Source organism: Panonychus citri, unplaced genomic scaffold (genome assembly GCF_014898815.1).
Source record: "Panonychus citri isolate SS breed McGregor unplaced genomic scaffold, ASM1489881v1 Contig00028, whole genome shotgun sequence".
Classification (NCBI taxonomy): Eukaryota; Metazoa; Arthropoda; class Arachnida; order Trombidiformes; family Tetranychidae; genus Panonychus; species Panonychus citri.
Window position 1 is genome coordinate 1298178 of NW_026515433.1, and position 16652 is coordinate 1314829.

The 16652-nt window shown below is 33.9% G+C and overlaps 1 protein-coding gene across 1 annotated transcript; it reads right to left on the reverse strand.

Moving 5' to 3' along the window:
• Nucleotides 1–10086: 10086 nt before the first annotated feature.
• On the reverse strand, nt 10087–10905 carry LOC128397024 (putative protein TPRXL). Its single transcript, XM_053357688.1, has one exon. The coding sequence runs from the start codon at nt 10903–10905 to the stop codon at nt 10087–10089; it is 819 nt and encodes a 272-aa protein (XP_053213663.1).
• Nucleotides 10906–16652: the final 5747 nt, after the last annotated feature.

A 16652-nucleotide genomic window follows, 5' to 3' on the forward strand; every position in this document is an offset into this window, starting at 1 on the left:
AAACTGTAATTAACCGCCCTATTGATTATTTACTTCATATTGTTTTTAGAAAATAAATGAAATGGGCAAACCGAAGAAGAAAAACCTCGTCTCAACTACCATCGTCTCTCACTGACTCTATCTATTAAGCTCAAAAGTAGTAATAAAACTGCCCGGTCTGGGACAAAAAGAGCGCGAAAATCACCAGACCGGGAATAATTAATGGACAATTCATTTGATTGATTTGAACTATTAATCACAAATGATTAATTTTAAATTGATGGTTGTACACAAAAACGCAAATCACTGGAGGGTAATGGTATTGATCCCAACTGATATTTTTGATTTTTTGATCACAAGAACATCATGACACTGAATTGATATGCACTTCAGGGGTCAATTTCCTCTTTAGAGAGAATATTCTTGCCAGGTCAGTTTGATGAGAGAGAAGCAATGATAAGATGTAATTTTCGAGTCAGCGGTCTCGCTCCAAATGCAAACCTGGAGAATAGAAGAATAGAAAGATTATCACAAGGAAATTTCAATCAACACATAATAGCACCAATAGCTTACCTGTTGTTTTTAATAATCATTTTTCTCACAATTTAATTATTAGAATTGAATGTGACGATGATGATTCTATCTCTATAAAGTGATTCTAACTGAAACATAATTACAATTGGCTCTAAGATCATCTTTTTTCTTCAAAACAGTTTTTCTTAAGAAAACATTAACTGAACAGATGTTATTGATGAGTTGCAGAAACTGTCAAAGGACAAAAGATATAACATGAATTACATGGATAGAGCATGTTAATGGATCACCACTATGTGCCTATATTTATCTAATGAGAGGGAATCAATAATCATCGAAGCCAGGCAAAGTTTATGCTTTGTGTCTATATGTCTTCAAGACCATTAAATCCACCACCTAGAGCTTCATCAGATTTATCGAGATATACATGTAAAGTATGTCTTGAGAATGAGGTTGGTCTTGTATTCGCCCCCTGTGACCATGCTGTTGCATGTTTTGAATGTGCTATTTCTTTAGTTAGATGCCCTTTATGTAGGTGTCCAATAATTAGGGCTGTCCGGACACATTTCATTGATTAATTATTTAACTGACATTTTTTCACCTAAAAAATCAATTTTTACTCCTCATTTCATCTAATCAATTGCTGTAATCATTCTGTTTTAACCATTTATATTTACATTTTAATTAAAAGTGATTTAACTGTCAATTAATCAAGTGTCATATTTAATTGGTTTCAGTCTGGTGATTTTCGCGCTCTTTTTGTCCCAGACCGGGCAGTTTTATTACTACTCTCAAAAATCTTCAATAATCAACATGATCTCTGCGAATAAATTAGACAATGGCTCTGCTGACATTAGAGTACAAAGATTATCATCTGTGGGTGATAATCTTTCATTGGATTCTTTTCTCTGTTTTGGTGATCAATTAATTGATAGTTTATCAATTGGAAGCAACCAGGTCAAGCTAAACCAAACACCAAACCAAACACCAAACCAAACACCAAACCAAACACCAAACCAAACACCAAACCAAACACCAAACCAAATACCAAACCAAACACCAAACCAAACACCAAACCAAACACCAAACCAAACACCAAACCGATCACGGAACCAATCACTTAACCAACCGCTGAACCAATCGCTGAACTGACTCAATCCAAACCTTTTAAGTTAATCAACTTATACCATGGCTGAAGACCAATCTGATCAAGGTGATCTATCTTTTCCTCAGGATGAATCGACTTATCAACCAGAACCTCGAATCAATCGACCACATCGACTGAAGATTTACACTGGACTCAAGAAAAATGTATCAATTGAGAATTGGATTAAGCTCTTTGAGTAGGCTGGAAAACGATACGGCTGGTCTGAAGAGGTGATGCTCGATATTCTTGGTGAATATCTTGATGAGGATCCATTGGATTTCTATCTCTGCGAAAGAGACACATCAACTTGGCCAGAGATGAAGATGAAGCTAATCAATCGCTTCGGGATTAAAACTGTCGAGTCCATTCTCGAATTTCTCCATCTCAAGTTTGACCAATGTAAGGATGTGGTAACTTACTTTGAATCCAAGCGACGGTTGGCCAATAAAGCTGGACTATCTGAGGATCATGCTGTTACCATTATGATTGACAGCCTCACTGGTAGACTTCATGATTGTTTCCTTGGTCATCGAGTAAAAACATTTGACCAATTCTTCACCATCGCCAAAACTGCTGAAGGTCAACTCGCTCGAGGCAATCATGGTCACTCCAGTCAACAAGGTAATGGTCATGGTAATCCTCAACGAAACTACCAACAGGGAAAACCTCGAACCAATGATAAGAAACCATTCAACAGTCAACAACGAGGTCAAGTCCAAGCCAACGGTAAACCTTTCATCAAACGATCACCCAAAAGTGCTTGTTGGACCTGCATTAACATCGGAAAACCAGATCAATACCATTGGTCAGAAGACTGTCCAATCAAGAAGAGCAATCAGGTCAAAGTCAACTTTGTCCAAGCTGAAGACTCCGATTCCGATTCTTCCCAACATTTAAACTAATTGAGAGACTTGAAGTCAAACCCTCTCACCTCATTATTCCTGGTTCAATAAACACCGATCCAGTTTCCATTCTCTATGATCCAGGATCTAATATCTCTTTGATTAATAAATCAATTGTTGATCAATTGAATCTTAAATCAATTGAATTTAATGGTTCAAGTTTTTCAACAATGACTGGGGAAGGGGAAATTTCAAGTCTCGCAAAACTCAATTTAACTATTGGATCGATTTCTCATTCAATCTTTGCTTATGTCACAAATATGTATTACTTTGTGTGGATCTGCTGTTGGGATTGGATTTAATCTGCAAATTCAATCTCAAATGTGATTCTAATTACCAAATCACCCAAACTCCTGGGACTCCAGTTGAACCAACAACCATCAAGCTGTTGCCTCTCCCAATTAAGCTGAATGACAATTTTTATTTGGATCTGAAGACCAAATTAATCGCTGCTGATCAGGTAAATGCTGATAGTATCAATGCTGCTATGCTAAAGCTGTTGACCCAATATAAAGGGGTATTTGCTGAAGGTAAGTTCGACATGGGCCAGTTAAAAGAGGTCGAATGCATCGTCGAATTGGATACCGAAATCCCAATCAACTCTAAACCTTATCGCACTTTGCGTGAGGACAAGATTGTTGCTGAAGTTAAATCACTGCTGGAAGCAAAGTTGATCCGTCCATCTCACTCACCTTATGCTTCACCTGTTACATTGGCCTTCAAAAGGGAAGACAATGATAAGACCCGATTCTGCATCGATTATCGGAAACTTAACGATAAGATGCATGCTGATAAATACCCGATGCCCCGGATTGAGGACATTATCGATTCACTCTATGGGAGTAAATTCTTCAGTGTCTTCGACATTAGATCTGGGTTCTGGCATATCAAGGTTCGAGAGGAGGATATTCACAAGACCGCCTTCATCACTCAACATGGTCATTATGAATGGCTAGTGATGCCGTTCGGTTTGAAAAATGCTCCAGCCATTTTCCAAAGGTCAATCCGGAATATTTTGGAAAAGCATCAATTGACAAAATTTTGTCATAATTACATTGATGACATTATCATCTTTTCATCATCTCTCCAAGCCCACATTGAGCATCTCTCTCAACTTTTCGCTGCTGTTGAAGCTGAAAATATCAAGCTGAACTTTGAAAAGTCCAAACTGTTACAGACCAATGTAAATTATCTTGGTCATAATTTATCCCATGATTCAATCAAACCTCTCCATTCAAACATTGATTCAATTTTGAATCTCAAACCTCCTAAAAATGTTTCAGAGGTTCGACGATTCCTGGGTAAGGTGAATTATAACAGGAAATTTATCAGGAACATTACCAAAATTCTGGACCCAATCCATCAGCTGTTAAAAAAGGATACGAAGTTCAATTGGACTGCTGAATGCCAAAGGTCATTTGATCAAATCAAAACCTTGTACACATCTGATCCCGTGCTGAAAATGTTCAACCCAAATGCTATGCTGATCCTAGAGACTGATGCTAGTCGTATTGGTCTAGGTGCTGTCCTGAAGCAACCCGATGAGAACAACAAGTTACATCCGATTGGATATTTTTCCAAAAAGTTAACTGTCCATCAAGTCAACTATCCTGTTACTCATCTCGAATGCTTGGCCATTGTCTAAGCTGTTAAATTTTGGCACCACTACCTTTATGACCGCAAATTCACGGTCATTACTGATCACATTGCTCTTAAAGCAATCCATAAAATTAAGGAGCCAAATAGTAGACTATTTACCTGGTCATTCTTTCTCTCTCAATACGACTTTGAGGTTAAGTATCGACCTGGTAAAGAAAATGTCGAAGCTGATTATCTCTCAAGAGATCCTGTTGCTGCTGATCCAGTTGCTTACCCATTTAAACTGGTAAATTTCATTAACGCTGATGAAATCAAAGCTGAACAATCAAAAATCAATGATATTGATTTACAACTCGCTGATGAAGCTGGACTCTATTACAAGGTTGATAAAAATGGTAACAGGAAGGTGATTCTACCTGAAGCCTTGAGGTACAAGCTAATGGATGCTGTTCACCAACAATTTGGTCATGTTGGTATAAGGAAAATGATCACAATTATCAGCTGGAAATATACATGGACAAAATTAACTGAGGATGTAGTTAATTTTGTTAAGAACTGTAATCCATGTCAATTAGGTAAGACACGGAGATCAAAGCTAATTGCTGAAATGGGACATTTTGGTCCTGCTGAACGTCCATTCCAAATAATCGCTATTGATACTATTTGTGGATTGGATCGATATGGATCCAAGAAACGCTACATTCACTTTGCTGTTGACCATTTTACCCGGTTTGTTTGGGCTATTGCCTCAAACCACCAAACTGCTGCTGAATTTGTTTCACTGATTAACAAAGTGACCGCTGATGGTAAACCTGAAACCATATTAGCTGATAAATTTACTGCTATCACATCCAATGAATTTGCTGAATATTTGGACCGAATGAAAATTAAAATTAATTTCATTCCCAAATCATCACCACAATGTAACGGACTTTGTGAACGTGTTGGTAACACACTCATCGATCGAATAAGGATCAAAATGATCTCAAATAATTATCGATATGGATGGGTGAAGTATTTGCAACGTACTATCTTCGAGTACAATCATACTCCTCATGCTGTTACTCAGTTTACTCCATTTTATTTATTTAATGGAAGTAAGGAAGAGGCTTCAGCCAGAATTTCACGGAAATAATTCCAATCAGAAACTATCACCGAATATGAATTCCAATAAAACACTTCCTTGGAAATAATAGCCAATCGATACTGAAAAGGAATTAATTAATTAACTAAATTTAAACAACTAATTTAATCTTTATTAATTATAAATTATAAACAAATTAATTTAATCATCAACATCAACCATCACCATCATTAGCTAATGACCAACTCACTTGTTGTTGTTGTCGTTGTTGTTGTTGATTGTCAACAATTAAATCATCATCATCATCAACAATTAATGTTGATTAACAAAAATCAATTTTGTTAACCTGTTGTTGTTGTGGTTGATGAACAACAACAATAACAATAAATATTTGGTAACAATTAGTTAGTTAATTGTAGGTTGAAAGAGAGAGAAATTAAATCAAAAAGAAAGAAAAAAGAAAGAGGAAAAGAAAGAGAAAAGAAAACAAGAGAAAGAGGAGAGAAAGAGAATTTAAAATCCCTTTTGTTTTCTTTCTCTAAAACATCATTTACATTACATAGATAAAAATTTCCAAGCAACACATCGTCTCAAAAAAGGACGATGATATCGACTAATAACTCATTAACTTTCTCAAGGAGAAGGGTCTCGAAAGATATGGAAACGAAATCATTGATTCTAAATTAGAACTTCTAATATCAACTACTGCCCTCTACTGTCAATAATTCTCATCAAACTTTTAAAAGTAGGTTGCAAATTGTCTCCCTCATTTGGTGAATTTTGTTTGTAAAAGTTTTGCAGAATAAAATAAAATAAGTTTTTCGTAATGTTATTTATGTGATAATCAATTTATTCATAAGAATCAGTTTATAAACTTGACATCTCTTCAAATTACAATTACAATAGATAGTTTAATGATGCAATATAAATTAGGTATGAACAGAATAAATAAATCCGATTGAGTTAAAAGTTGTTAGTTTTTCCATCCGTTATTGTGACCATGACCATAACCATGACCGTTATCATGACCATGTGAATTCCATCCAGTGCTTTTGTCTCGGGAATCGTAAAGTTCTGTCCATCCCTTGTCGTGTTTTCCCCAACCACCATGATGAACCTTAAATGTTTAATATTTGAAATAAGCAATGAGAACGACTAATATGATTAGTTATTCCACAAAACTTACATCAACTTTGTATCCAACTTTTCCGTGTTGATGATGACCACCCCAGTGATTGTCCTTCTTCCATGGGTCAGCCATGGCGGCAGAAACAGCGAGGATAACGAAAAGAGCGACAATCTTACAGAATCACAAAGAGAGAGAGAAAAAAAAGTGACATTAGATCTTTTAAATATTAAAAATATCCAAAAGTGTTTGTTATCCGAATCCATTGATTGATTAAATGAACATGAATAAATTGATGATTAAATGAATTGATTCAACTCACAGCAAAAACTTTCATTTTGATTATTAGTTGTTTATTGTTTGTTGATTCACAAATAAAGAATTGATTGTTGTTTGTTGGTTGACTGTTAACACGAACTGATACTTTTAACCATCTAAACACTTCGATTATAAGCAAAAACGACACTTGAGGCGGAGGCCAAAATTTATTATTCATTCCTCCTTTTCACTTCCATCTATTATTAAGATAATCAATTGATAATTTGTTACAACCTCTTTAAGTAAATTTTCGAGTTCAAAACTCCTAGCATAGAAAAAGTTGCGCAGTTCTTATGCGAAAATTTGCATTATTAATTATTAATACTAAAGTTTATAACGACTGAAACAAAAGCTGCACTATCTTAAAATTGGTAACGACGCTTTCGTAATTAGGCCAATTATTAGATCAAACTGTTATACAGTATTATATTCAAATGAGTCTATGTTCGTTGTTTCCATCTAATGATTTTTGTGAATTTGAATTCATCGTTTCTGAAAATAACAACGGATCAAGAGATGAGTAACATGGAAATGGATAAAAGAAGCAATAAAAAATTTCTCTCCCCTGAGGACAAATACATAAAAATATGCGAATTTAAAACGATTGGTCAAGAGTCCTTTCGAAATAATCTCACGTCGGGTTATCTGAAATTCAAAGCGTAAAAACACTCAATTTTGACTCATTTTAGGTTAATTTTAAGACAAAACAGATAATCGATTCAACGAATTTATCAATTATGAATAGTTATTGAGACAGATCATATCTTATCGAGATGTTATTTTGGCTCGAGTCTATTTGCCATTTTGTTCATTTTTTCTTTTGAATTCTGCTTAACCTTTATTGCTCTTTAAAGACAAAAACGTTCTGAAGTTGGATGAAAAAGACTTGTTTATCGTCCATTATCTCGACCTCGAAGGAGAAATATTTCTTCATATTCTTTACGATAATTACAAGATATGGAAGTTTAATTCCTAGAGATAAACGAGGTGTCGATGGACAAGAGATCAAATTGCTCATCCTGATAATTTGTTTCATTCTTCTTAAAAGTCAAGAGCAGCATCTTAATCAGGTAATAATTAAGAAAATAAACGAAATAGTCTCGATAGCTAAGAATAATCAATTTTAAGAAATTGAACAATAAATGTTAAGAAAATCTTTCAAGTATTAAAGTAATATCTATTGACTTTTTAGCATTACTTTGCCGGTCTTTGGAAAACTTTGTTTGAGAGATTTGATTTAGTTGATGACAAATTTATTCACAAGAATCAGTTTAGAAACTTGAAATTTCTTTACAAGTTGACTTTATGATGGAGTATAAATTAAGTATAAATATATTAATAATAAGTTAATCCGATTGAGTTAAAAGTTGTTAGTTTTTCCATCCGTTATTGTGACCATGACCATATGAGTTCCATCCAGTGCTTTTGTCTCGAGAATCGTAAAGTTCAGTCCATCCCTTGTCGTGTTTTCCCCAACCACCATGGTGGACCTGAGATGTTTAATATTTCATACAGATAATTAGAATTGAACCACTGACATGATCTACAATAATAATATTCACAAGAACTTACATCAACTTTGTATCCAACTTTGCCGTGTTGATGATGACCACCCCAGTGATTGTCCTTCTTCCATGGGTCAGCCATGGCAGAGGAAACAGCAAGGATAGCGAAAAGAGCGACAATCTTAAAGAATCAAAGTGAAAGAAAAAACAATATTAAATCACAGAAATTATATAAATCTATCAACAACATATTCGTTTAGGTGATTCAACTCACAGCGAAAACTTTCATTTTGATTATTAGTTTTTTTATTGAGATTCACAAAAGAAGAATTGATTTGATTGTTGTTTGTTGGTTGACTGTTAACTCGAAATGATACTTTCAACCATCTAAACACTCCGATTATAAACAAAAAACGACACTTGAGGCGGAGGCCAAAATTTCAACGAATTCATAACTTTCTTAATTTATTGAACCTCCCACGAGTCTATCATAATATTTCACGCCTCTTGCTAGATCAGTCATATTTGTAAATATTATAATAATTAGAAGGATTTTAGTAATTAGCTTTGCAGTTAACAATATTTGTTGTCTAAAAGAAAATCTATTCACTAATTCATGAATGGCCTATGCTTAGAAATTAGGACATTTCTCAATCCAATTCTAGCCTCTAGTTAGCTGAGCACTTTCGATAATGAAAGAATTACTGAAAAAAGGTGCGCTTTTTGAATCATTGCGAATTTTTTTGCAATAAATAAAAAGGAAAAATTTCAATAATGCCTTATTAACTATTTTCGGCTTCGAGCTTTCAAATGATATAAGTAGTAAGAAACCATACGCTTCTGGACCGGAAGTGGGGGAGTTCTACTTCCGAATGAATGGAATCAAATCCGAAGAGGAAGAAGCTCTTTTCGATGTCTCCCAAACTAAATCATAATCACAATCAACTAATTAGTTAGAAAAATATTGTTAACTATAAACTCTCTCTCTCTCTCTCTTCTCTCATTTATCCATTTTTTATCATAATTCGTTATCATCCACTGCGGCTACAACTGCAACGTCACTTGCTGGACCCATGTCTTGGACTGTGATACTTTTTAATATAATTGGATCACGAATCGTAGCAAGTTTCGCATCCATTTGAAATTTGGGTAAGTCCGTGTGAGGTGTTGGTGAGGTGTATAAATTCTCAAGTATTTCAGTCTCAGTGTTTGGTGAATCAAAGCATCTTGGTACACCCGATACAAGACCTGGAGGTGATCCAAGCGTCGCTGATCTTTACAATAAACTAATCGGATCGATTTCATCACGGAATGATGAGTTACGTCGACGTCTACCCCGAGAGCCGTGCCTGGTTTTGAGACATAGGACTAGCTTCAAAAGCCGTTCGATTATGTAGAAACTGTGAATTTCGGCAAAGATAAGAAAAGTTTTCCAAAAATATTTACGATAACCGTCATCAGCTATTCTAAAAGCTTAAGGGAACAAATGAAGAACCGCTGATCCCGTTAATCCTCCGGCTGTTAAGCCTTCGCAAAGAGTCAGAATAGTACGTCGATGATCACGATGTAGAAATGATCAATTCTCCCATGGAAACAAAAATGGACAAAGTTATAAATAGAATCGCAAAAGCCCAAAATTTTTCCGAAGAAGGTTCAACTAGAATGGGCTTCTTTGAGGCCAACAATAATTCTTTAGCATGAGAATCTACAACTTTACAAAGAACTCGAGTTTGACGAAATAAGATAAATGGACAGAGACGAGAAGAGAGACAATTTTCTCGGGCATCATCGATATCATATCGGCAGCCGAAAGACACTCTTTCGTAACAGCAGAACCTAACCACGACCACCTAACTAACCAGCGAGGGTAAAGATTCGCAGCCCAAATCGCGCTATCTATGGACATAGTATTGACCACCACGACCACTACTTGTTGTTGGTGTTGGAGAAGTCTCTCTGGTTGACCGAGGACTTTTTGCTTGACCACCACGACCACTACTTGTTGATGGTGTTTGAGAAGTCGCTCTGGTTGACCGAGGACTTTTTGCTGCACCATCACCTGTTAGTATTGTTAGTACACGAGCACGAGTGGGCCGAGGGCTTTTCGCTTGGAGACCTTGATCACTTGTTGACGTTAGTGGAAGCGCTCCGGTTGATCGAGGGCTGTTCAATTGGAGGCTCTCACCACTTTTTGTTGGAGTCAGTGATCTAACTCTGGCTGATCGAGGATTTTTCGGACGTTCATCAGTTGTTAATGATCGTGTCCGTGATAATGAATCAGCGACAGGAATAGGGGAAGGAAGAACAGAACCTTCAGCGAAGCTAATAGCTGGAGTCGATGTTGTTGGCACATTCACTGATCTTGTGGGACTCGGAGTACCAACTCGTGCTCGTTTTTTCGGTTTGGTGTTTCGAGATTTGGTTCGTCTGACTGACGCGTTGATTGACGGACCAACTGTGTTCCTCACTTCTCGAGATAACGCCTCGTACTGTTTAGCAGTCGAACATTGCTCTCGAGTTCCGCTTCCCAGAAAGCGATAATGATGAACTTCACCTGCTATTTCACATGAAAGATCATCCAATAACTGGTATTCGTCCTGAGGATTAATTATTGTTCTTGAACTAATAACTTGTTTGTCATTTTGATCATCTAAAACGAGCAAGTAGCTTTGTAATTCACATCTTTCACCTTGTTTAAGAATTAACTTCATCTTGAACTGGTAACGATGAATGAAAAGACCAAAATGAACGCGATTAAAACAAACAATTTACTTATAAAAGGGATACTTGTCAAATGTAACAATGAACAATTGTTGAGAAACAGTTAAAACCAACAAAGTCAGGATACCAAAGAAATTAAGACAATTAAAATCACAATTAAACTAATTTAATAAAAAAATCAAACGTAGTAAAAAGAAAAGAACAAAATATGAAGAGAATCTTTGAGTTCAACAGATGTTCTTTTCGACTCTTTGATTTGTTATTGTTTTTTTGTTTCTCGCACGAGTAACACGATTTAGCGGAGCCATGATGATGACATAAATAATTAAAAAAAATGATTAAAAATAAATAATTAAAATTCACCTCAAAATAGAAAACGCTAATTGGCCTTAAGAATATCACCTGATAGTGAGAACCATCTATCGGAACAATTGAAAACATTGGAACTGAAAAGTATCGATATCCAGAAGTATCGAATATCGAGTATCTTAATTTATTCTTCCAAAAATTGTTGTTTACTTTTGTTAATTATTTTTCAATTACTGTTTTTTTTCATTATTAATCGTAATCAAATCAAAAATCGAAATTAAATAATTCAATTGTCCAAAATGTCGAAAAGGAAACGAAATTCTGATGTAAGTACTTTTGAATAAATATATTGCTAGTCACTGCTCAACTTTAGCTTTTTAACTCTTTTTGTCTCTTCTCGTTTCTTCAGGTTTATAATCATCTTTTGGTTCATGGCCAACTCCTTTTTCCCTGTGAGGTGATCGAAGAAGCGCTTGTTGATGAGGAACCACACTCTTTAATCAGGATCAAACCTCATTATGTTAAATCATCAAATATTCAAATCGTTGATGAAGCCGACGATGACAATATACCAATATTAAAAAAACCGAAGCCTGGGGTCCCATTCGAGGAGGAATTCATTCAATCTAAAGCGATCGAGTCCTTTGGCTGTGGATATTGTTCAAGACAATTTTCTACAATTTCAGATGTTATTCGACATATGAATGCTCGCAAATATACAAAAGGTATCAAGGAGCCTGCTTGTGTTAAAAGGAGGATAGAGGAACCTGCTGTTGATGGTGTTTGGCCTAAAGCAAAAAAGGTACCAATCAGGGTTATTAGAAAAGTTACTCAAGACTAATCTATTTACCATTTTTCAAAGGTTCATTGTTGCCAACACTGCAAAGATCATCCACTAAGAAAGGTGAGCTTTTTACTTCTAAAATATGCTTTTTCTTTCTTCTATCTCTAGTCATGATGATTCTACTCTTTTCAATATTTTAATCTTCTTTAGATGAGTCTCATCATTAAGAGGCTTTCGAAAAGGATAAGTGAAACCAACTTGCCCCCTGAAGTAAAATTTATGAAGACGAATAAATATTTGGACCATTTCAGAAAAGCGTTGCTGAAATATGAACTTCCGAAATGTAAACGCGTTTGAGTTCCCGCCTCCTCTCATTTCTTTATTCACTTTTTCGTTTCAACCTTATCACTTGTATATTCACCTTCTCACTTCTCACTTCCATATTCACCTTCTCACTTCCATATTCACCTTCTCACTTCCAAAGTACTGTTCAACTGTTACTGTCAATTACCTTTACATAAAAAAATAAACAATGAATAGTGAAGATGAAAATCTTAGAAAAAAACTTGATTCATTAGGATTTGTGTGCGGTCCGATCACTGACACCACAAGGTCAGTCCTTCAAAAAAAATGCCAATCGCTGGAAAAAGGTAAGTGAAAAGTGAGAAGTTAATTCAAACCTATTGATTGTTTTTTTAACTTCTTTATTTCTATACACAGAGAAGTTCAAACGTAAACCCGTACCTGGACCAGTACAAACAAGACCCAAGGTAATTCAAAGTCCAAGGGAAAGTCCGAAAAAAAATGTGGTTCATATAAAGTGTTTGACCGACAAGGAATTGAGGGATCAATTGAAAACTTTTAATTATAATTGTGGACCAATTATTTCATCCACTCGCCATTTGTATGAAAACAAATTACAAGAATTTCTGAAAATGAAATGAAAATCAAAAAAAAATGAAATTTAAATGAAATGAAAATAAAATAAATGAAAATTGAATTATGGCGACAAAAAGGCTCATTTTCTTTTCAAATGTTTAACAGCCAATTCTTTCCATGTTGCAGTGGTGATCATGGTTTCCATGAATATTTTTAAAGTATCAAAAGGATACACCGAGTTGACAGTCTTTTTCTCCTCTTCCTTCATCGTCCAAGTCCGATTAGCTCGTTTTATATATAAGGAACCGGAAGCTTGGTGGTCACTTTGGGTGTGCGGCCATTGAATCTGTTTCTCGAGCTGAATATTTGGAGTAGTGCAAACAAAGTCAATACACGCTGATTCTCGCGTTGGTTCGCTCGAATTAGGTTTGAGCTGGTAATGTAATAACAACGATAATAAAACTCCTTCCCATTTCTCTCTCCCTGTTTTTTACTTGGTTTCCCATCCCAAATGTTTCGCAGGTTGAAATCGCCGAGAAGGACAATGGCTTCAACTGGTTTATGTTGTTTTCGGTTGTTATCTTGACCTCCAGTTATAGCTCTTGAACAAATAGAGGATAAACACGCCAGAAATAGCTTCATATCCTCAGTGTCACCATCCGGACCTCGGTGTAAATTTATAACCGAAACTAATTGTTTCAGGTTGATTATATTTTGATCATATTGATGCTCACAATTAAAAGTCTAGAATATGATCAACCCGCAACTAATTGTTTCAAGGTGATTTTTTCTGTAAAAGAAAAGTAATGTTGAACCGATGTTCTTACTTTTTGAAAAGACAAAAAAATCGACTAAGATAATTGAAGTATCTTATAAAGACAATCAATTATCTTAGTCGATTTTTTCTTCTTTTAAAAAGGTAAGAACATCGGTTCAACATCATTTTTTTCGCAAAAGAAAAGTAATGTTGAACCGATGTTCTAGAATATGATCAACCCAAAGTTAATTGTTTCAGGTTGATCATATTTTGATCATATTAATAATCACAATTAAAAGTCCAAAATATGATCAACCCGAAGTTACTTGCTTACAGTTGATCATAGTGATAATCAAATTGATAATCACAATTAAATCTAGTGAACGATTCTAGCTGATTGTTTATGAACTAAATCAAATTGATTATAGTTGATCATATTTTGATGATATTGATTATCACAATTAAAAGTCCAAAATATGATCAACCCGAAACTAATTGTTTCAGGTTGATTATATTTTGATCATATTGATGCTCACAATTAAAAGTCTAGAATATGATCAACCCAAAGTTAATTGTTTCAGGTTAATCATAGTTTGATCATATTAATAATCACAATTAAAAGTCTAGAATATGATCAACCCAAAGTTAATTGTTTCAGGTTGATCATATTGATAATCACAATTAAAAGTCCAAAATATGATCAACCCGAAGTTACTTGCTTACAGTTGATCATAGTGATAATCAAATTGATAATCACAATTAAATCTAGTGAACGATTCTAGCTGATTGTTTATGAACTAAATCAAATTGATTATAGTTGATCATATTTTGATCATATTGATAATAACAATTAAAAGTCCAAAATATGATCAACCCGAAACTAATTGTTTCAGGTTGATTATATTTTGATCATATTGATGCTCACAATTAAAAGTCTAGAATATGATCAACCCGAAACTAATTGTTTCAGTTTGATCATATTTTGATCATAATTAAAAGTCCAAAATATGATCAACCCGAAGTTACTTGTTTCAAGTTGATCATATTGTTAATCAAATTGTCAATCACAATTAAAAGTCCAAAATATGATCAACCCGAAACTAATTGTTTCAGGTTGATCATATTTTGATCATATTGATGCTCACAATTAAAAGTCCAAAATATGATCAACCCGAAACTAATTGTTTCAGGTTGATCATATTTTGATCATATTGATAATCACAATTAAATCTAGTGAACGATTCTAGCTGATTGTTTATGAACTTAAATCAAATTGATTAAGGTTGATTATATTTTGATCATGTTGATGCTCACAATTAAAAGTCTAGAATATGATCAACCCGAAACTAATTGTTTCAGTTTGATCATATTGATAATCACAATTAAAGTCAAAATATGATCAACGGTTACTTGCTAAGTTGATCATAGTGATAATCAAATTGATAATCACAATTAAATCTAGTGAACGATTCTAGCTGATTGTTTATGAACTAAATCAAATTGATTATAGTTGATCATATTTTGATCATATTGATAATCACAATTAAAAGTCCAAAATATGATCAACCCGAAACTAATTGTTTCAGGTTGATTATATTTTGATCATATTGATGCTCACAATTAAAAGTCTAGAATATGATCAACCCAAAGTTAATTGTTTCAGGTTAATCATAGTTTGATCATATTAATAATCACAATTAAAAGTCTAGAATATGATCAACCCGAAGCTAATTGTTTCAGGTTGATCATATTTTGATCATATTGATGCTTACAATTAAAAGTCTAGAATATGATCAATCCAAAGTTAATTGTTTCAGTTTGATCATATTTTGATCATAATTAAAAGTCCAAAATATGATCAACCCGAAGTTACTTGCTTCAAGTTGATCATAGTGATAATCAAATTGATAATCACAATTAAATCTAGTGAACGATTCTAGCTGATTGTTTATGAACTAAATCATATTGATTATAGTTGATCATATTTTGATCATATTGATAATAACAATTAAAAGTCCAAAATATGATCAACCCGAAACTAATTGTTTCAGGTTGATTATATTTTGATCATATTGATGCTCACAATTAAAAGTCTAGAATATGATCAACTCAAAGTTAATTGTTTCAGGTTGATCATATTTTGATCATATTGATAATCACAATTAAATCTAGTGAACGATTCTAGCTGATTGTTTATGAACTTAAATCAAATTGATTATAGTTGATTATATTTTGATCATATTGATGCTCACAATTAAAAGTCTAGAATATGATCAACAAACTAATTGTTTCAAGTTGATTTTTCTGTAAAGAAAAGTAATGTTGAACCGATGTTCTTACTTTTGAAAGACAAAAATCGACTAAGATAATTGAAGTATCTTATAAAGACAATCAATTATCTTAGTCGATTTTTCTTCTTTAAAGGTAGAACATCAGTTCAACATCATTTTCGTAAAGAAAAGTAATGTTGAACCGATGTTCTAGAATATGAGCAATCCAAAGTTAATTGTTTCAGTTTGATCATATTGATGCTCACAATTAAAAGTCTAGAATATGATCAACCCAAAGTTAATTGTTTCAGGTTAATCATAGTTTGATCATATTAATAATCACAATTAAAAGTCTAGAATATGATCAACCCAAAGTTAATTGTTTCAGGTTGATCATATTTTGATCATATTAATAATCACAATTAAAAGTCCAAATATGATCAACGAAGTTACTTCAAGTTGATCATAGTGATAATCAAATTGATAATCACAATTAAATCTAGTTAACGATTCTAGCTGATTGTTTATGAACTAAATCAAATTGATTATAGTTGATCATATTTTGATCATATTGATAATAACAATTAAAAGTCCAAAATATGATCAACCCGAAACTAATTGTTTCAGGTTGATTATATTTTGATCATATTGATGCTCACAATTAAAAGTCTAGAATATGATCAACCCGAAACTAATTGTTTCAGTTTGATCATATTTTGATCATAATTAAAAGTCCAA